Source organism: Condylura cristata, unplaced genomic scaffold (assembly GCF_000260355.1).
Source record: "Condylura cristata isolate star-nosed mole 26May11 unplaced genomic scaffold, ConCri1.0 scaffold00007, whole genome shotgun sequence".
Lineage (NCBI taxonomy): Eukaryota > Metazoa > Chordata > Mammalia > Eulipotyphla > Talpidae > Condylura > Condylura cristata.
Genome location: NW_004567108.1, coordinates 54,114,280 through 54,129,423, shown reverse-complemented (window position 1 = coordinate 54,129,423; position 15,144 = coordinate 54,114,280). Strand labels below are relative to the sequence as shown.

General features: G+C 42.9%; 1 protein-coding gene across 1 annotated transcript; it reads right to left on the bottom strand.

Annotated features, from left to right (window-relative positions):
• Window positions 1–1,515: 1,515 nt before the first annotated feature.
• On the bottom strand, window positions 1,516–12,785 carry CCL28 (chemokine (C-C motif) ligand 28). The gene is made up of 3 exons (XM_004678470.1): window positions 12,767–12,785; window positions 3,869–3,995; window positions 1,516–1,678 (listed from the first exon to the last, which is right to left on the bottom strand). Exons 1-3 carry the CDS (start codon window positions 12,783–12,785, stop codon window positions 1,516–1,518), a joined length of 309 nt encoding a protein of 102 aa, XP_004678527.1.
• Window positions 12,786–15,144: the final 2,359 nt, after the last annotated feature.

Here is a 15,144-nt window from a genome sequence, read left to right as displayed (position 1 = left end):
GGGGCTGAAGAACTTTTAGAATTACAGAAAAGCCAAGAGCCTTTGGACAGAATTATCCTTTCCACCTAATACTTGCAAACATCCTAAGAGCCACTAAGAAAAGACTCATTAGAGGGAAAATCTCTGTAGCAGCTGCATCGAATGAAAATCTCAAACGGGTGGGGGACGCAAAGGGGAAGCTGAGTTCTGTTCTGAGCGGAGGTTTCCCAACTGTGAGGTGTTCACAAGCGGAGGGACCAGGAGCCTAGTGGGGGAACCGCACCCTCAGAGGTGATGAGCAGGCGTCAGAATTTGTCTCTTCAGTCCCAGTCTGAGAACATAAAGGTTAGCAGCAAGACGACAGCAGCTTAGCAGACAAGCTGCAATGTACTCACTTGGGAATAGAGAATTGCAATACAGCGTATAGATTTAGGCAGAAATCAAAACAGGAGGAACAAAAGGCAGGTGGGTTTTTAGAAAGCAAGGAAGGATGAAGTAATAGGTAAAAGTGTCACAAGGTAAAAATACTCAGGTAGTCCGGTTTCAAGTTGACAGGTAGAGGAGTCACAAAGTAACAGTTCGTCTTTAGCAGGCTTTTTTCAAAAGGGATATTCTTGTTCTTACTGACTTCCAGGAAATGTAGCAGCTTGACCCAGAGCAGACGTCTAACCCAGTTTCAAAAAGCAGTTTTTCTGCAGTGAATGCTTTGGCCCCATTTTAAAATGACTCCAGCTATATTACTTTTTCACAAGATGAATCCAGAAAGTGGGAAAGGTTCTGGCCTAGGCTCTTTTTAAAAAGTCCACGCCATGGGAAGAAAGGAGGGAGGGGGAAAAGGGGAAAAAGAGAAGAAGGGAAAAATGAAAATAGCAGAGAAATTTCTTAGGTTAAAAGATATTAAGGGAATATAATGAATTTTAAAATGTGAAACTTGATTGAAAACAGCTGTAGAGAATTCTCTGGAAATAGCAGGGAAATTTGAATGTGGACATAATTGTTCATATTTTAAGCATAAAGTTGACAATGTGATAATGAAGAAAATATTTATTTTTGAGGGATGCCAAGTTGTAACACTAAAGAAATCTAGGCGAGAAGTATCATGTTTGTAAATTATCAAATGGTTTAACAAAAACCAAATTATATCTATATAATGTTTTATATACACACAGAGGGAACACAGAGAAAACAAAAACAGCAAAGTATTAACCATTATTTATTTAAGTGAAGGATCTGAAAACATTTGCCATTCTTTCAGCTTCTCTGTAGTTTTGGTAAACTTTATAACAAAGCTTAGAAATTATATTTGCATGGTGCTCTTAAAATGTGTCTCACCTTTTCATTTTTCATTTATTAATGGTCACATTTGCAAATTGTATAATAGTTCTTTTATACAAAATTAGATTGTGTTTTGCCCTCTTGGATCCCACTAAGGAACACTCACAGGTAAAGGAACAACCGCCACGGCTAAGTTCACCTCAGAAGTATTCTTTGTAGATTCATTTGCAGACCTCAGTAAGGCGCCTTAGAGCCAAGGACCTAATTTTCCTTCCTGTGGGCCTTTCTACCATTCCTCTTGTTATGGTGTTTCTTCTCATAGCAAATATGGTCTTTAATAATTTTCTTGACTGTGTTTTTTCTCATCCACTGCCGAACATGTCTGTTAGGGCTGACACAGAATCTTCTGTGCTTGGTATGAAAGCTGCCAAGAAGGGAAAAAAAATCACTGACAGAAAGTACAAGGAAGTAAAAACTTAGCGACTTACGGGCAGTTCCCACTTTTAGACATAGCATATTCCTACTTACTGAGTCCTAAATCTGAGCACCATGAGACTGAATCTTTACTGCTGCCTGTGGTCCACGGACATCAGCAGAAAGTATTAAAAGGAGGTGAAGGAATGGGGGGTGGGAAGGGCTTATTTGTAGTCAACTGGCTCAGTATCAGCTGGAGCCATAATGGTGCTAAGACCAGCACTGCAAGGAGCAGCTTCTACACCTTTGCACGTGTTGAAGGTGCTGAATGCAGAATTTTGGAAGAGCATTTTATGGCTAGTCCTACCAATGGTTCTGAGAGAGCTGGAAGGTCTAGAGAATTCTAAGAAGAGACCTGGGTTTACATCCCACTCCTGCCATCACTGTCAGCAAGTGAACTATGTGACCTCTCTGGTCACAGCTTTCCCCTGTATAACAGGGAGATATTTTATGTCTTCCTCGCAACATTGTTGTCGAGATCCAGGCTTGCTAAATACAGATGCTATTCACACCATTGAGACACTGAATCATTGAGCCAGGGCTGGAGGTAGGAGGGGTATTAGGGCTCACCATTAGCCAACAGCCCAGAATCAAAAGGAAAGAAGGGTGTTTGTGCTTCACATGCATGTGAGATATACCTTTTATCTATTAATGAATTTAGAAAGTAAAAATGACAGCAACCCAGGCACTTGCTTGAAAAAAGCACTTCTCATAAATAAGAATCACCTTTTGCTTTTTTTCACTTGCTTAAAGTATGCTTTATTTTGCTTAGAAAGTCACACACGTAGTCCTATTACAGAGACACCCCCATAAGGGGGGCCGTGTTCTCTGTACTGAACTAAGGGTGGAGCTTGAAGGCCAGATGAGGGTGAAGATACATAACACAAGGCAGGGGGGCTGTGGGAAAGAAGAAAGAGCACTTCTGCATCTTGGCTGTACCCCTGTAGTGCCTGGAGGAGACACGGCGGGGAGAGTGCAGAGACGCGTGGTGAGACGGGCAGTGACCACCGTTATCTGAACATGGTGTCTCCTGTCCCAGCTTTCTGGGACCTGCTTCACAATCCCTTTTGTATGGGTCCCCAAAAGAAGGGGCCTTAGACTGTGGCAAGCTTTTGAGCCTCAGCGCTCCTACCCTGGTTTGGCTGGCCATGTGCCCACAAGAGATGGATAGCTGGGGTGCTTTATTGGGAAACTGGGTAATATCCTGTCTTCTCTCTATGCATACTTCACATGAACAGTGTGCTTTGCCTTTGTGCACATGATGGCCAGATCTTTTCAGAGCATGCAAGTTTGGGGAGTCCAGGGTGCCCCTCTGTCAGGCTAACAGTCCCCTAAGGAAGGCTTTTAGATGGAACAAACACACCGCACTGCAGGATGGGGCAGAGGACTAGTGTGGGGGCTCTGGACACTCTCCCCCCTTAGCCACAGGTTCTCTCTGAGGCTTCAGTTATGGAAGGCCAACTGAGCTCAAAACTATTATGTGAGATGAGATATTTTGAAAAAGAAACCAGTTTTGCCTATATTATTACAGTATATCATCACAGTTGTCCTATTTTGAGTTATCCCCTGTTGTGCTTACTTTGTTTTTTAAAAAAGATTTATTTATTTGTGCATATAGAACTGGGGTACAGGCCAGAGGCTCAGGGGCGGTGAGAGGCTTCACCAGAGACAGAGTGGGAAGCAGAACAGGCAGATTGATGAGGTACACTGCTGAGGGGAGCAGCGGGCGGGTCAGGAGAGGTCTGCCACGCCATGTGGTCACCTCTGGGGCAGGTGGGAATCGAACTCATGCAGAAGTGGCTTTAGATTCTCAGTGCTGTGCTTTAACCCGCTGCACCACCAGGGAGGGCCATGTGTGCTTACTTTTTAAGTGAAACCATATCATAAATATGTGGAGGGAAAAGCATCATCTATAGAAGGTTCAGTATTATCTGTGATTTCAGACATTCACTGGGGGTGTTAGAACACATTCCCCATGGAATTGGGGGCCTACTTTACAGTGAGGGTGTGTATGCACTTGGGGGACCAGGAAGACAGAATATTTAATGTCCCTTTCTATGATGATTATTTGCAAGGTGTGTATGAGGCCAGAGAAAAGATAACTCCGTAAGTTTAGACCTTCCTGCTGAAGCACACTCACATGACTGCTTCCAAGTTACAATCCCCGTCAGCTCTCTGAATGCAAAACATATTCACTCTTTTCAGAAGCTTTCTTGGAATATTATGTGAAACCTCCGTGCAACAGCTGGACACAATGGGAAGTATAGCTAAAAGAAAGAAAATGTGAAATCTGATTATTTGTAGACAGCAGCCTGACTCTTAAAGATTCTGGAGATACAGGATGTTAATTCCCTGGAACAAGGCGCAAACATTAATTGGGGGCTTTGTGTATGTGCAGATCCCAGGCAAGACATCATTCTACCTTCTAGAAAGTACTTTCCGTTGGGGGAGATAGACATGAAGTTCAAAGACTCAAGACAAGGTGTAAAATGAGAAAAACTGCAGACAACAATGTGTATGAGGTTGCAGATACAACAAGTGAGAATGACAGTGTGTACGTGAAAGAAATTAGCAGGTTGAGCACAAAAGCAAGGTAGTCCTACAGGGGCTGAGTCAGTGCCCTGCAGTCAGCCCTGGCCTTTGCCCGCATCAGCAAGAACTCTCTGACTGCCAGCGGAAGCTCTACCGGGACCTGCTCTCCCCCTAAACAAACATCTGTGTCCAACACAAACATTTCCTTAGGACAGATTTTTATCTTGTGAGGTACTTGCCTTCCTCAACCCGATTGCATCTATCCAAACATAATGATCTCCTGGAGTTTCAAATATGCATACCTTACTCTGCCAGAATGTTGGGAAATTATCACATGATGTAAAAATGATTGCTTTGTTTCTCTATCTGACTCTTTAACTAAGAAGCCCCACCATGATATAATGTGGATCCTACCTGGGGAGGGGAAAAAAGATGGGCAAGTCCAAAGAAATCTGCTAACTGGGACCCTTTTCCTACCAGATGATTCTTTTCTAGGTTAATCCTCAATTTTTTTTTATTTCAAAAATAGTTTTTCTTTCTTCCACACTCCACAATGGCGATTATTTCTAAGTCCACACACATACAGTAAAAATGACAGTGACTGCCTGAGTCACTGGCGCAAGTTTGGAAATTTCCCACCAGGGATGGGCCAGGCTAAATTCTGAAGGATTTGGATAATTGGAGAAATATGGACACTTGCCCAGACTACAAGGAAGTAGAGACAGGGCCACGATCTGGCAATTATGGAAAATGCTGCTATTAAGATAGGGGTGTGGGAATTTTATCCATGCTAACATTTTCATGTTCTTTGGGCATTGCTGGAGTATACAAAATGTGCAGAATAGACAATCCATAGAGACAGAAAGTAGAGAATAGAGAATGATTTAACATCTACAGGGGTTCTTTGGGGCTGATGGAACATGTCAGACTTACAGGTGTTGATGTGCAATTCTGTGAAGATGCTATAAAAAAAAAAAAGACCCACTGCATTATACATAAAACTTAATTCAACATGCCATAAAGTTCATTTTTACAACTTCTTGAAAGTCCTGTAGGAGAACACTGGTCATCCTTAACCTTATTAATGTATTTATATCTTAAAATTGTTTCTTTAGCTACATTTTGATGCTTATTGTACAAGGGTTAGGTTCATTCCTGCTTATATCCATTCACTCATCATCCATCTTAGTATGCAGGAATCTCTGTCTGTGGGTTCTGATTTAGTCAATCACTAATGCTGGACGCTAGAAGTAGAAAACTTAAAAAGAGTTGCTAGTTTCAAAGAACTAATACAAGGACCACTGCTCTTACTTGTGACCCAAGAGCTATATAATACGAAATGGGCTTTCAGAAGCATGGTGGGAATACGAATCTTAGACAAACCGGCGTGTTTAGAAATTTGAGTTACTGGAGTGCTGACATCAACTCAAGGAATAGTTTTAAACTAGAAAGGCATTTAGTAAAGTGGATTATTTTTTTCAAATCTAAAGGTAGAATGGACTCACCTAACGATCACTTGACATCGTCAGAAAAAATGATCAAAAAACAAGAGGCATATACCAAGCCCATTCATTACTTGTTGGCAGGCCCTTTTGGTGCTCTTAGTATGGCCGTGAAGAATCGCCGAGATCAAACTCTCTTGGATATAGTAAATAGCGGAGAAACTACAGCAAACTCCAGGGAAAGAAGGCAGTGGTGAGATTCTTTTGGTTGACATCGCCCCCTAGTGGTAGTCTGATGCAGCTTCCTGTCGGAATATTTCCTCTTTTTTTTTTTTTTTCCAAAAGCTAAGCAACGGTGATCTAGATTTCCACATAGGTGAGATTTAGAGAAGCCGATAAGGTTGAAAAGTGGGGATGGTGTAATGTTTCTTTTGCATTTAAGTTATTTTTGTTCGATACATATTTACTTGATTGGAGAAGCAAATTGATAAGGGGTTAAGGAAGTTAAACCTTCCCACCAAGAGGACCCACCGGTGCAAACAAACATCTTGTAAGGCCAGGAATCCATGGGAAAGAACCTATTTTTCTTCTAAACTGGAGTTTACAAAAATACATGTGTTTTAATGGAATTTGGGACTCCTGGAGGGCAACGCGTGAAAAAATTGAAAACAAGAAAAACCTTGCAGAGTAGGTTAGATAAGATGGAAGAAACCAAGGGCACATATGGGCAGGATTTGAAGCTTATTGTGAAATTGTACTGAGTCCACCCCCAGTCCCTTTCCTAACCCTGTCATGATGCCTGCTTTGGGAAAGGCACGCCAGAGTGCTATCACCCCAAAAATGCCACTTACTTGGAAATCCTGGAAGGGTGATTATGTGAGAACAGCAGCCATTCCCTGAAATCTATGGTCTGTCTTCAAGAGCCCAGTGGATGGAAAGTTTTGCAGGGGCCCAGATAAGACTGGAGGTGGGGGGCCCTGATTATCATCTCCCTCAGATTCTTTGAAAATAAAGACTCCTTTCTAGAATCTACAACCTGAGATGATCTGCTTCTCTAAAGAAGTGTGAAATAAAGTAGGGAGAAAACATATCACATAAGGCAGGTGGCAAGTACTGCATGATAGGAAACTGGAACACTGAGGCAGAAGAGATAAATTATAAGAGATTCAGGTACATTTTAAATAAGGAGGTAGCATTTGAGCTAGGGGCTTGAAAGATGGATAGAATTTGAATAGGGCAGTAAATAAAGAGGAGAGCATGGGTGTGAAGTCAATAAAGTAGAAAAAGATTTGTGCAAATTTAGTTGGGATTAGAGAATAACAATGCGCAAGTGATAGGAAGAAGATTGAAAAATGTGCTGGGACAGTATAGCTTCATATTTTACATCGGGAATACCTGTCAGGAACTTCTTCCTAAGGACAATTTTCAAAATTTTGAAACATTTTAAGACATGATTTACCTAAAATAACACTCTTGGGTGGATATCTTGACACCAAAAGGTGATTTATGACATTACTCCTATTCTCATTTGCTTGTGGAATATTTCAACAAATAGAAAATACTGAGAACTTTAAAAATACCTGTATGCCTAGGATCCAACTTCTAATTTTTTTAAAAAGATTTATTTATTTATTCGTACAGAACTGGGGTACAGGCCAGAGATGCGGAGGGTGAGAGGATTCACCAGAGACAGAGTGGGGAGCAGAACAGGCAGATTGAAGAAGTACACTGCTGAGGGGAGCAGCGGGCGGGTCAGGAGAGGTCTGCCTCGCCATGTGGATCTCCTCCGGGACAGGCAGGAATCGAACTCATGCGGAAGTGGCTTAAGCTTCTTTGTGCTGTGCTTTAACCTGCTGCCCACCAGGGAGGGCCCCAACTTCTAATTTTAATTCTTGTCCATATTTGTTTTCAGTCTTATTTTTAAGAAGTTTCTTGCCAGTAGTTTAATGTTATAAGCAAGGCTATAATGAACATCCTAATAAGTTACATTTGATTGTGTGCTTAGACATTAATGTAACCACAATATGTGAATTAATTCATTCACAGAACTATGTGCAGAAAGTACTACATTTATTTCCACTTTGTAGATGTGTAACTACTTTAGAGACACATTCTGTCTTCCCCACAACAAATGACAGGAAAGGGATTGGAATCCAGAAAAACTGACGCTTCTTAAACCACTGGGTTATGCTCTCCTTGGGACTTGCGTGAGAAGTCCCAAACTTTAATAGGCATTAGCATTATTTGAAAAGCCTAAATCAGAACCTGCTATTAATCCTACCTTCATCTCAGATGTCTGACTCAGTACAGTTGGGGTGAGGCCAGAAAATGTGCAAATCTAACAATTTCCAGGTTGATGCTGATAATGTTACTCCTGGAGCATGATTGGAGACCTGTTCTAGAAGAATACACTTTATGTGGAATTGCTAGGTTGTAGGATACACTCACATTGGTAGCGCGAGCACTAAAATTGGAATAAGGAAGGGAATCCTGTGCCTACAACTGCATTTGATACTGGCAAATCGCTCTACAATATGATTACACCAACTTCCTCCTGCAGTGAATGACAGTTCCATTTCTCAACAATACTTCTGTTAATGTTCAAACTCGGGGTTACCCCAGAACCTCAATTTTCACACTCTAAAGACATTCTGCCATCAGCTACATAAAGACAAAGTGAAAAAAAAACTTTAATAAAACTCTTAGTGCAAGGCCCTCCCTGGTGGCACAGCAGGTTCAAACACAGCACTAAGAAGCTAAAGCCACTTCAGCATGAGTTCGATTCCCACCTGCCCTGGAGGTGACCACATGGCGCAGCAGACCTCTGCTGAACTGCCCGATGCTACCCTCAGCGGTGTGCTTCCTCAGTTGGCCTGTTCTTCTCCCCTGGTAAATCCTCTCACCAACCCTGTACCTCTGGCCTGTATCCCAGTTCTGTATGCATAAATAAATAGATCTTTAAAAAAATTTTTCTCCTAATTGATAGTTTATTGTTTAGCTTTATTTCATGTTGCCTTATAGTTTGCTATTTTTGTCTTAAGTTCTTTTTAGCCAGTCATAAAGCTAACAATTTTGTTTTAAAACCTTCGTATTTTTATCAACGCAGCCTGCCAGTTTCAGCTCGCCATGCTCTGGCAAGAGTAATGAGTAAGAGTAATGAGGCCAAATCTTCAGCTACTGTGAGTTTTCATTAATTAGAATAGCCCTTTGACCAATTTCCCTTCAATTTAATCTCTTTTAAAGGTTTTTGGTTAGATTTTCCATAACTTATCAAATCTATTTTGATACCTTAGTTTTCTAAGACATTATCCATTTCACCTACAATGTCTAATTGCAATTCTAACATATTAAGGAAAGCCACTTAAAAAAAAAAAACAAAACAGTAGATAGGACTCTCCTTGGTGGTGCAACAGCTTAAAGCCCAGCACTTATAGGAAGCTATCTGAAGCCACTGTGACATGAGTTTGATTCCCTGCCAGGGAGGTCACCAGCAGGCATGGCAGACTTTTCCTGCCTTGTCCTCTGCTCCCCTTAGTGTATTTCAGTTAATCTACCTGTTCTGTTCCCAGCACTGTCTCTGGTGAGTCTTCTCACCCCCATACCTCTGACCTGTACTTCAGTTCTTGTAAGCATAAATAAATAAATCTTCAAAATACACACACACACACACACATACACACACACACAAACCCAGCAGCTACAAAAAGGGAACTCTGACCTTCGCAAAAGTTCCCAACCAAAAGGTACAATTTCCTGGCTCCTGCAGGAAGTTTTATCACCAAACCCACCTCACCCTCTTGTGAAAGAATTTTGTGCAAACTTATTAAATTTACCATATCTTTATAACTTCACAAACATTTCTTTTGAAACTCACATACAGCTCACAGGTTTAAGCAGAAATCAAAAATATCCCAAAGCCATGGAAGTACTACTTTATTATGGTGGGGTACAGTTAAATTTAGCCCAAGTGCACTTATTTAAGACATAGACAAAAAATATGTTCAACTAAAAAAAACACTAAGGAAATATCAGAACATTGAATACACACACACACACACACGCACGCACGTGCGCAAAGGGCAGGAATCTGGCATCTCAAAACGCACGTGCACGCGCAAAAACAAGACGTCATGCCGCTTTACGGCTGTCGCGCTAAGGTATCTGTCGTAACGTGGTCGTAAAGCAGAAGTGCCTAGGAACCTGAGTCTAGGTGCGGGAGCCCAAGCCAGAGTTGAAGTCAGATCCCAGAGAGAGGGCAGGACAGGTGCAGAGCAGCGGGTGCCAGCAGTGCCTGATGCGCGTGGCATTGGGCCACTACTCCAGCTCTGCCCTGGTGCAGCCTGCTGGGCGGCCCTGGCTAGGCCGGGCGGCTTTTCGCGTGGAAGGTGACTGCTGGTGCGGCACCAGGGGAAGACATGCACAGAGGAGCCGTGCGGGTACTGTAAGGACCACACGAAGGAGCCAATGCAGTCCAGGGTGGCGACTGCTGCACTCTTGCCCACGCGCCCGCTAGCGCAGAGTCTTCTGTGCCACCTGCTTCACGCCACCCGGAACTTCCCTGGCGGAGCACCAGGCCAGCTGCTGACCCCAATCGCCTACCGCACTGGCTACTGGGGACCTGCGTCCTAGGCCAGGGCAAAGCAGGCGACAGGGGTCGTCCAGGATCAGGTCTCTGTGCCTTCTGGAACGATGGGGAAAAAATTAGCTGGATTGCTCTCATCTTTCCTACCTCTGTTGATCTGACTGATCTGTTCCGATGCAAGTATGTCAATAACCTACATTTTGGGACTGTCACATTCTTTTAAGACTGTTCTCTTTTGCCATATGTGGCTTCAGGTTGTATTTTCAGTTGCAGGGCACCCTCTGGTTCACTGCCAGGATTAGTGTGAGGCACTAGCCTCAAGCACAAAATGTAGAAGGGTGCCAGCACAATTCGTAATCAAGGTCAATACTACCCTAATGCAGTATTTTAAAGATTTATTTATGTATACAGAACTGGGGTACAGGCCAGAGGTGCAGGGGTGGCGGGAGGATTCACCAGAGACAGAGTGGGGAGCAGAGCAGGCAGACTGAGGAAGTACACTGCTGAGGGGAGCAGTGGGCAGACAGGAGAGGTCTGCTGAGCCATCTGGGTCACCTCCCTGGCAGGGGGTTGACCTGGTGCTGCAGAGACTGCAGAGAGCTTCACAGTGCTGTTGCGCCACCAGGGAGGGCCCGCTTAATGAAATATTTTAAAATGAAAGTTAAGACAACAAATCAGTGATGAATAAAACCATGATTTTTAAATAAACACAAAGTGAAACCTGACACTTGGGCTATTCATGTCAGTTACCTCACTTGCTTTTCCCTGTTCTTAGCCTTGGGTGTATACTTCTTCAGGAACTGACCTATTTTCTAAAATTTCTCTAACCCTATTACAACTTAATGCTTAACTTCTATTTTCCTGTTATTGTGTGACGCTAAAGTTTTGGTTAATTCGGTCCATCTCTGTTTTCATAAGCCCTCTTTTTTTGGGGGGGGGGGATTTACCACCCTTTGTTGAATTGCTAGTTTTCTACATGTTCTTTATTCACTTTTTTCCTGAAAATCTAGGCTGGATTAGGGTTAAAAAAAATCTTCCTTGGGAAAATACCAACACTATGTCACAAGCTTTTTTGAGTTTGAATTTTTTTTTTTAAAGATTTATTTATTTGTACATACAGAACTGGGGTACAGGCCAGAGACTCAGGGGCGGTGAGAGGCTACACCAGAGACAGAGTGGGGAACAGAACAGGCAGATCGACGAAGTACACTGCTGAGGGGAGCAGCGGGCGGGTCAGGAGAGGTCTGCCACACCATGTGGTCACCTCCGGGGCAGGCGGGAATCGAACTCATGCGGAAGCGGCTTTAGATTCTCAGTGCTGTGCTTTAACCCGCTGCCCCACCAGGGAGGGCCGAGTTTGAATTTTTAAAGTATACTATTTTACTAATGAAAGCGATTGTCACACCTGTAAAATTCCATAAGTACCTGCATTGTGTCATTGTTTCAGACACTCAAAACATAGAAATTATGGTAGTGTTGTTACTAAGTAGGATACTACCTTCACTGTCTCAAGGCAATCAGAAAAGAAGAGTGGAATTTCAAAATGCATCATGCTAAGGGAGGGGCCAAGCTATGTCATTAATGGTTGAAGAAGAAAAGAGTTATAGGGAAAAAATGCTTCTCATTCTGAGCATGGTGTGTATGCCCATCAAACTCAAAACTGCACCTGAGGAATCAATGCTGTGTTTTAGGATGGTGCTATTAGTTTTGCTTAACATTAATTATTCTGTAAATTAATGTTAAATTTTGTTTTCATTTATACCCCAGGGGATTATACCTGGTTTTATATTTGTATCTCAAGTAACAGTAACACAACTTAAATTATTTATTTATGCATACAGAACTGGGGTACAGGCCAGAGGTGCCGGTGCCTTGAGAGGAATCACCAGACAGAGTAGGGAGCAGAACAGGCTGACCCACAAAGTACACTGCTGAGGGGAGTGGTGTGCAAGACAGGAGAGGTCTGCTGAGCCATGTGGATCACCTCCCAAGTGGGGATCTGGGGACCGAACTTGCACTGAAGGGCTGCGGCTTGCTGGCAGTGCTGGGCTTTAATCTATTGCGCCACCAGGGAGGGCCCACAACTTAACATTTTTATCGAGAATAAAAAGAATGTTCTTTAAAGATGTCCATATAGGACTTAGATTTGAAATATATGATACTGTATCAGTCTGCTGTAGATATAGGGAAAAAACCTACACGGTATACCTACACGGTATACAAGGTATGAGAACTGGATTTTGGAATCAAAATCTACATGCTTCATTTAACAGTGGCCCTAAATCTAGGGCATCTAGGATGAATTATTTAGGTGACACCAGGAGAAAAATTGAAGGGCAGGTTACAAGCCCCTCATGAAGTAGAAAGTTCTAACCCTGCGGAACCACCTTCAAAGCACAAATACATACTCTTGTAATCCTCCCTAGGGACAAAGGATAAAATTTTTCTCCTAGGATGCAAACTGTAAGTCCTAAGCAATTACCTGTGTAATAAGGAGCCATCCTACTGTGAGAAAATGGGTTGTCAGAGGACTGTTTGGGGGCTCAGTGAAGTAAAATCTAATGTGCTTCTGCTTGACACAAATGAAGTCTTCGTCTTATTATACAACAGAAATAGTTAAGCCTACAAAACCCAAGATTATGTTGTGACTTTATCTGGCTCTGGGCCACTGAGGAGGGATGATAGACATGTTTATGGACTGAGTTCTGGGAGCAGCAGCCACGTCAGCATGCGAGGAGAGAGGCCTGGGTAGGCTCCAATGCATTTAATTCATGTTAAATAAGCTGCTTCCTGTGTTTATTCAGAACACTTTGAGAATGACAATTACTGATCCATCACATCAAGGTGACCATTTAAGATACCACTGAGATAAAGTTAATACCTGGAAGAACAAACTGTTTTTCCCAAAGCCCCAAACTGGCACAGAGACAGAGTCTCTGCCCCTCCGCAAGACTGCAATAATTTCCAAGGCTACTTCTACTGCCTCCCCTGCACCAGTCAGTATGCCTTCCCCACTTCCCTCTTCATCACTCACCCACCACATACCTGCTCTTTCCCTGCTCCCCTCCTTGGAACCCCCAAATCCCTTGCAGCCTCACATAGTGCACTGGCAGACACACACCCTGGAAGTTTGCTAAGGAAAGGAAGGGGAAGCTCCCCTCAGTTCCACCCCTGTGCCCCGACATCACTTAGTTCCAAGTAGCAAGGGTTGGAGCTTCTCAGACAATGTGATTTTCCCCTGAGCTAACTGGCCCCAAGAGCTAACGTTGGGTTTCTGCTGCCTTTCTTAGCATCACCAGCTATTCATTTACAATTCTGTGTGTTCTGTTCCACAGTCTGCCAGGACTCAGGCCCTTGCAAACACTGGCCTTGGGACTGGCAGCACTTCCCTCATTACCCTGTGTCCGCTCCCTGCTCTTCCTGCAGGAGTTGTGGCAGCTGCTGCTGGACAGCTGGAAAGTGGCCAGCAGACTAAATGGTCACACATGCACCTTGATCATAGGACTTTCTGTGAAACATCATTTGAATTGGCAAAACTAAAGCCTTAACAGGGAAACCTTAGTGAAAACGGATGCTAAAATTTCAATGGTGAATTTTTCGGAGAAATCTATAGGAAAAATGACAAACTTGCCATCTTGGTAAAATGGGTAAATCAGTAGAAATGAAGATGAGATTAACCAGAATTTTCCTTTGTTCAATAATATAAGCCAAATACTATGGTACTTGGGGTCCCTAAATAAACACCTGCAAGGGCTGGGTAGTTAATATGTCAGAACTTCACAAAAGGACACGGCCTGTGCCAGCCAGTTCTCTCCAGGGAATGTGAACCACCTGTTGACGCCAAAGCCGATTTTTTGTCAAGAGAAACTTTAAAATTCCAATTTGTATGTATATGACTATTATATATATGTGAAATCTGTCCTTTATATATGTGAAATCTGTCCTTTAAAAATGATGTTCTGTCTTTCAAAAAGCAGACAAACTAAACTGATAATCAACTTAGAGAATCTATTCAGGGTAAAGTTTAAGGAGGACAAAGGAAGAGTCAATCAATCAAACATTAAGTGCCTATATTATAGATTCCTGCCTGCAGTTCAAATTCAACTGCAATCTCCATTCAAATACTAGTAACTTACACGGGCCCTCCCTGGGGGCACAATGGGTAAGGACTCAGAGGCAGCACTGCAAGCTGGCCTCAGTCGCTTCAATGCTGAGTTCGATCCCCATCCCCGGAGGTGACCCACATGGCACAGCAGCCCCTCTCCTGACCCTCCCGCTGCTCCCCTCAGCAGCATCCTTCGTTGATCTGTTTGTTCTGCTCCCCACCTTGTTTGAGTCCTCTCAACACCCCTGCACCTCTGGCCTGTACCCCAGTTCTGTATGCATAAATAAATAAATCTTAAAAAAAAGAAATACTAGTAACTTACAACTTAAATTCTCTTTGATATAACTTAAATGGTTCCATCTCCTTTTTCCTGCTTCCTTTTTTAAAGGTCAGGCTAAAATTTTGATTTTTAGTATCCACAAGTCTGGCTTTGTTCAGAGAGTTTGTAACTTGGCGCACTCTAACCTAGCAAGTTAAGTCTAAAGCTCTTAAAGGAATAGGTGCAATTGTGTCTAAACAAGTAGACAAGTAGGCTAGAGCAAGGAGAGTGAAAGAAACTTTCCTCCAAGTTCTATCTGGGGATTTGCTAATATACAACTGTTATATATTTGGAACCCCCAAATCCCTTTCAGCCTCACATAGTGCACTGGCAGACACACACCTGGAAGTTTGCTAAGGAAAGGAAGGGGAAGCTCCCCTCAGTTCCACCCCTGTGCCCCGACATCACTTAGTTCCAAGTAGCAAGGGTTGGGGCT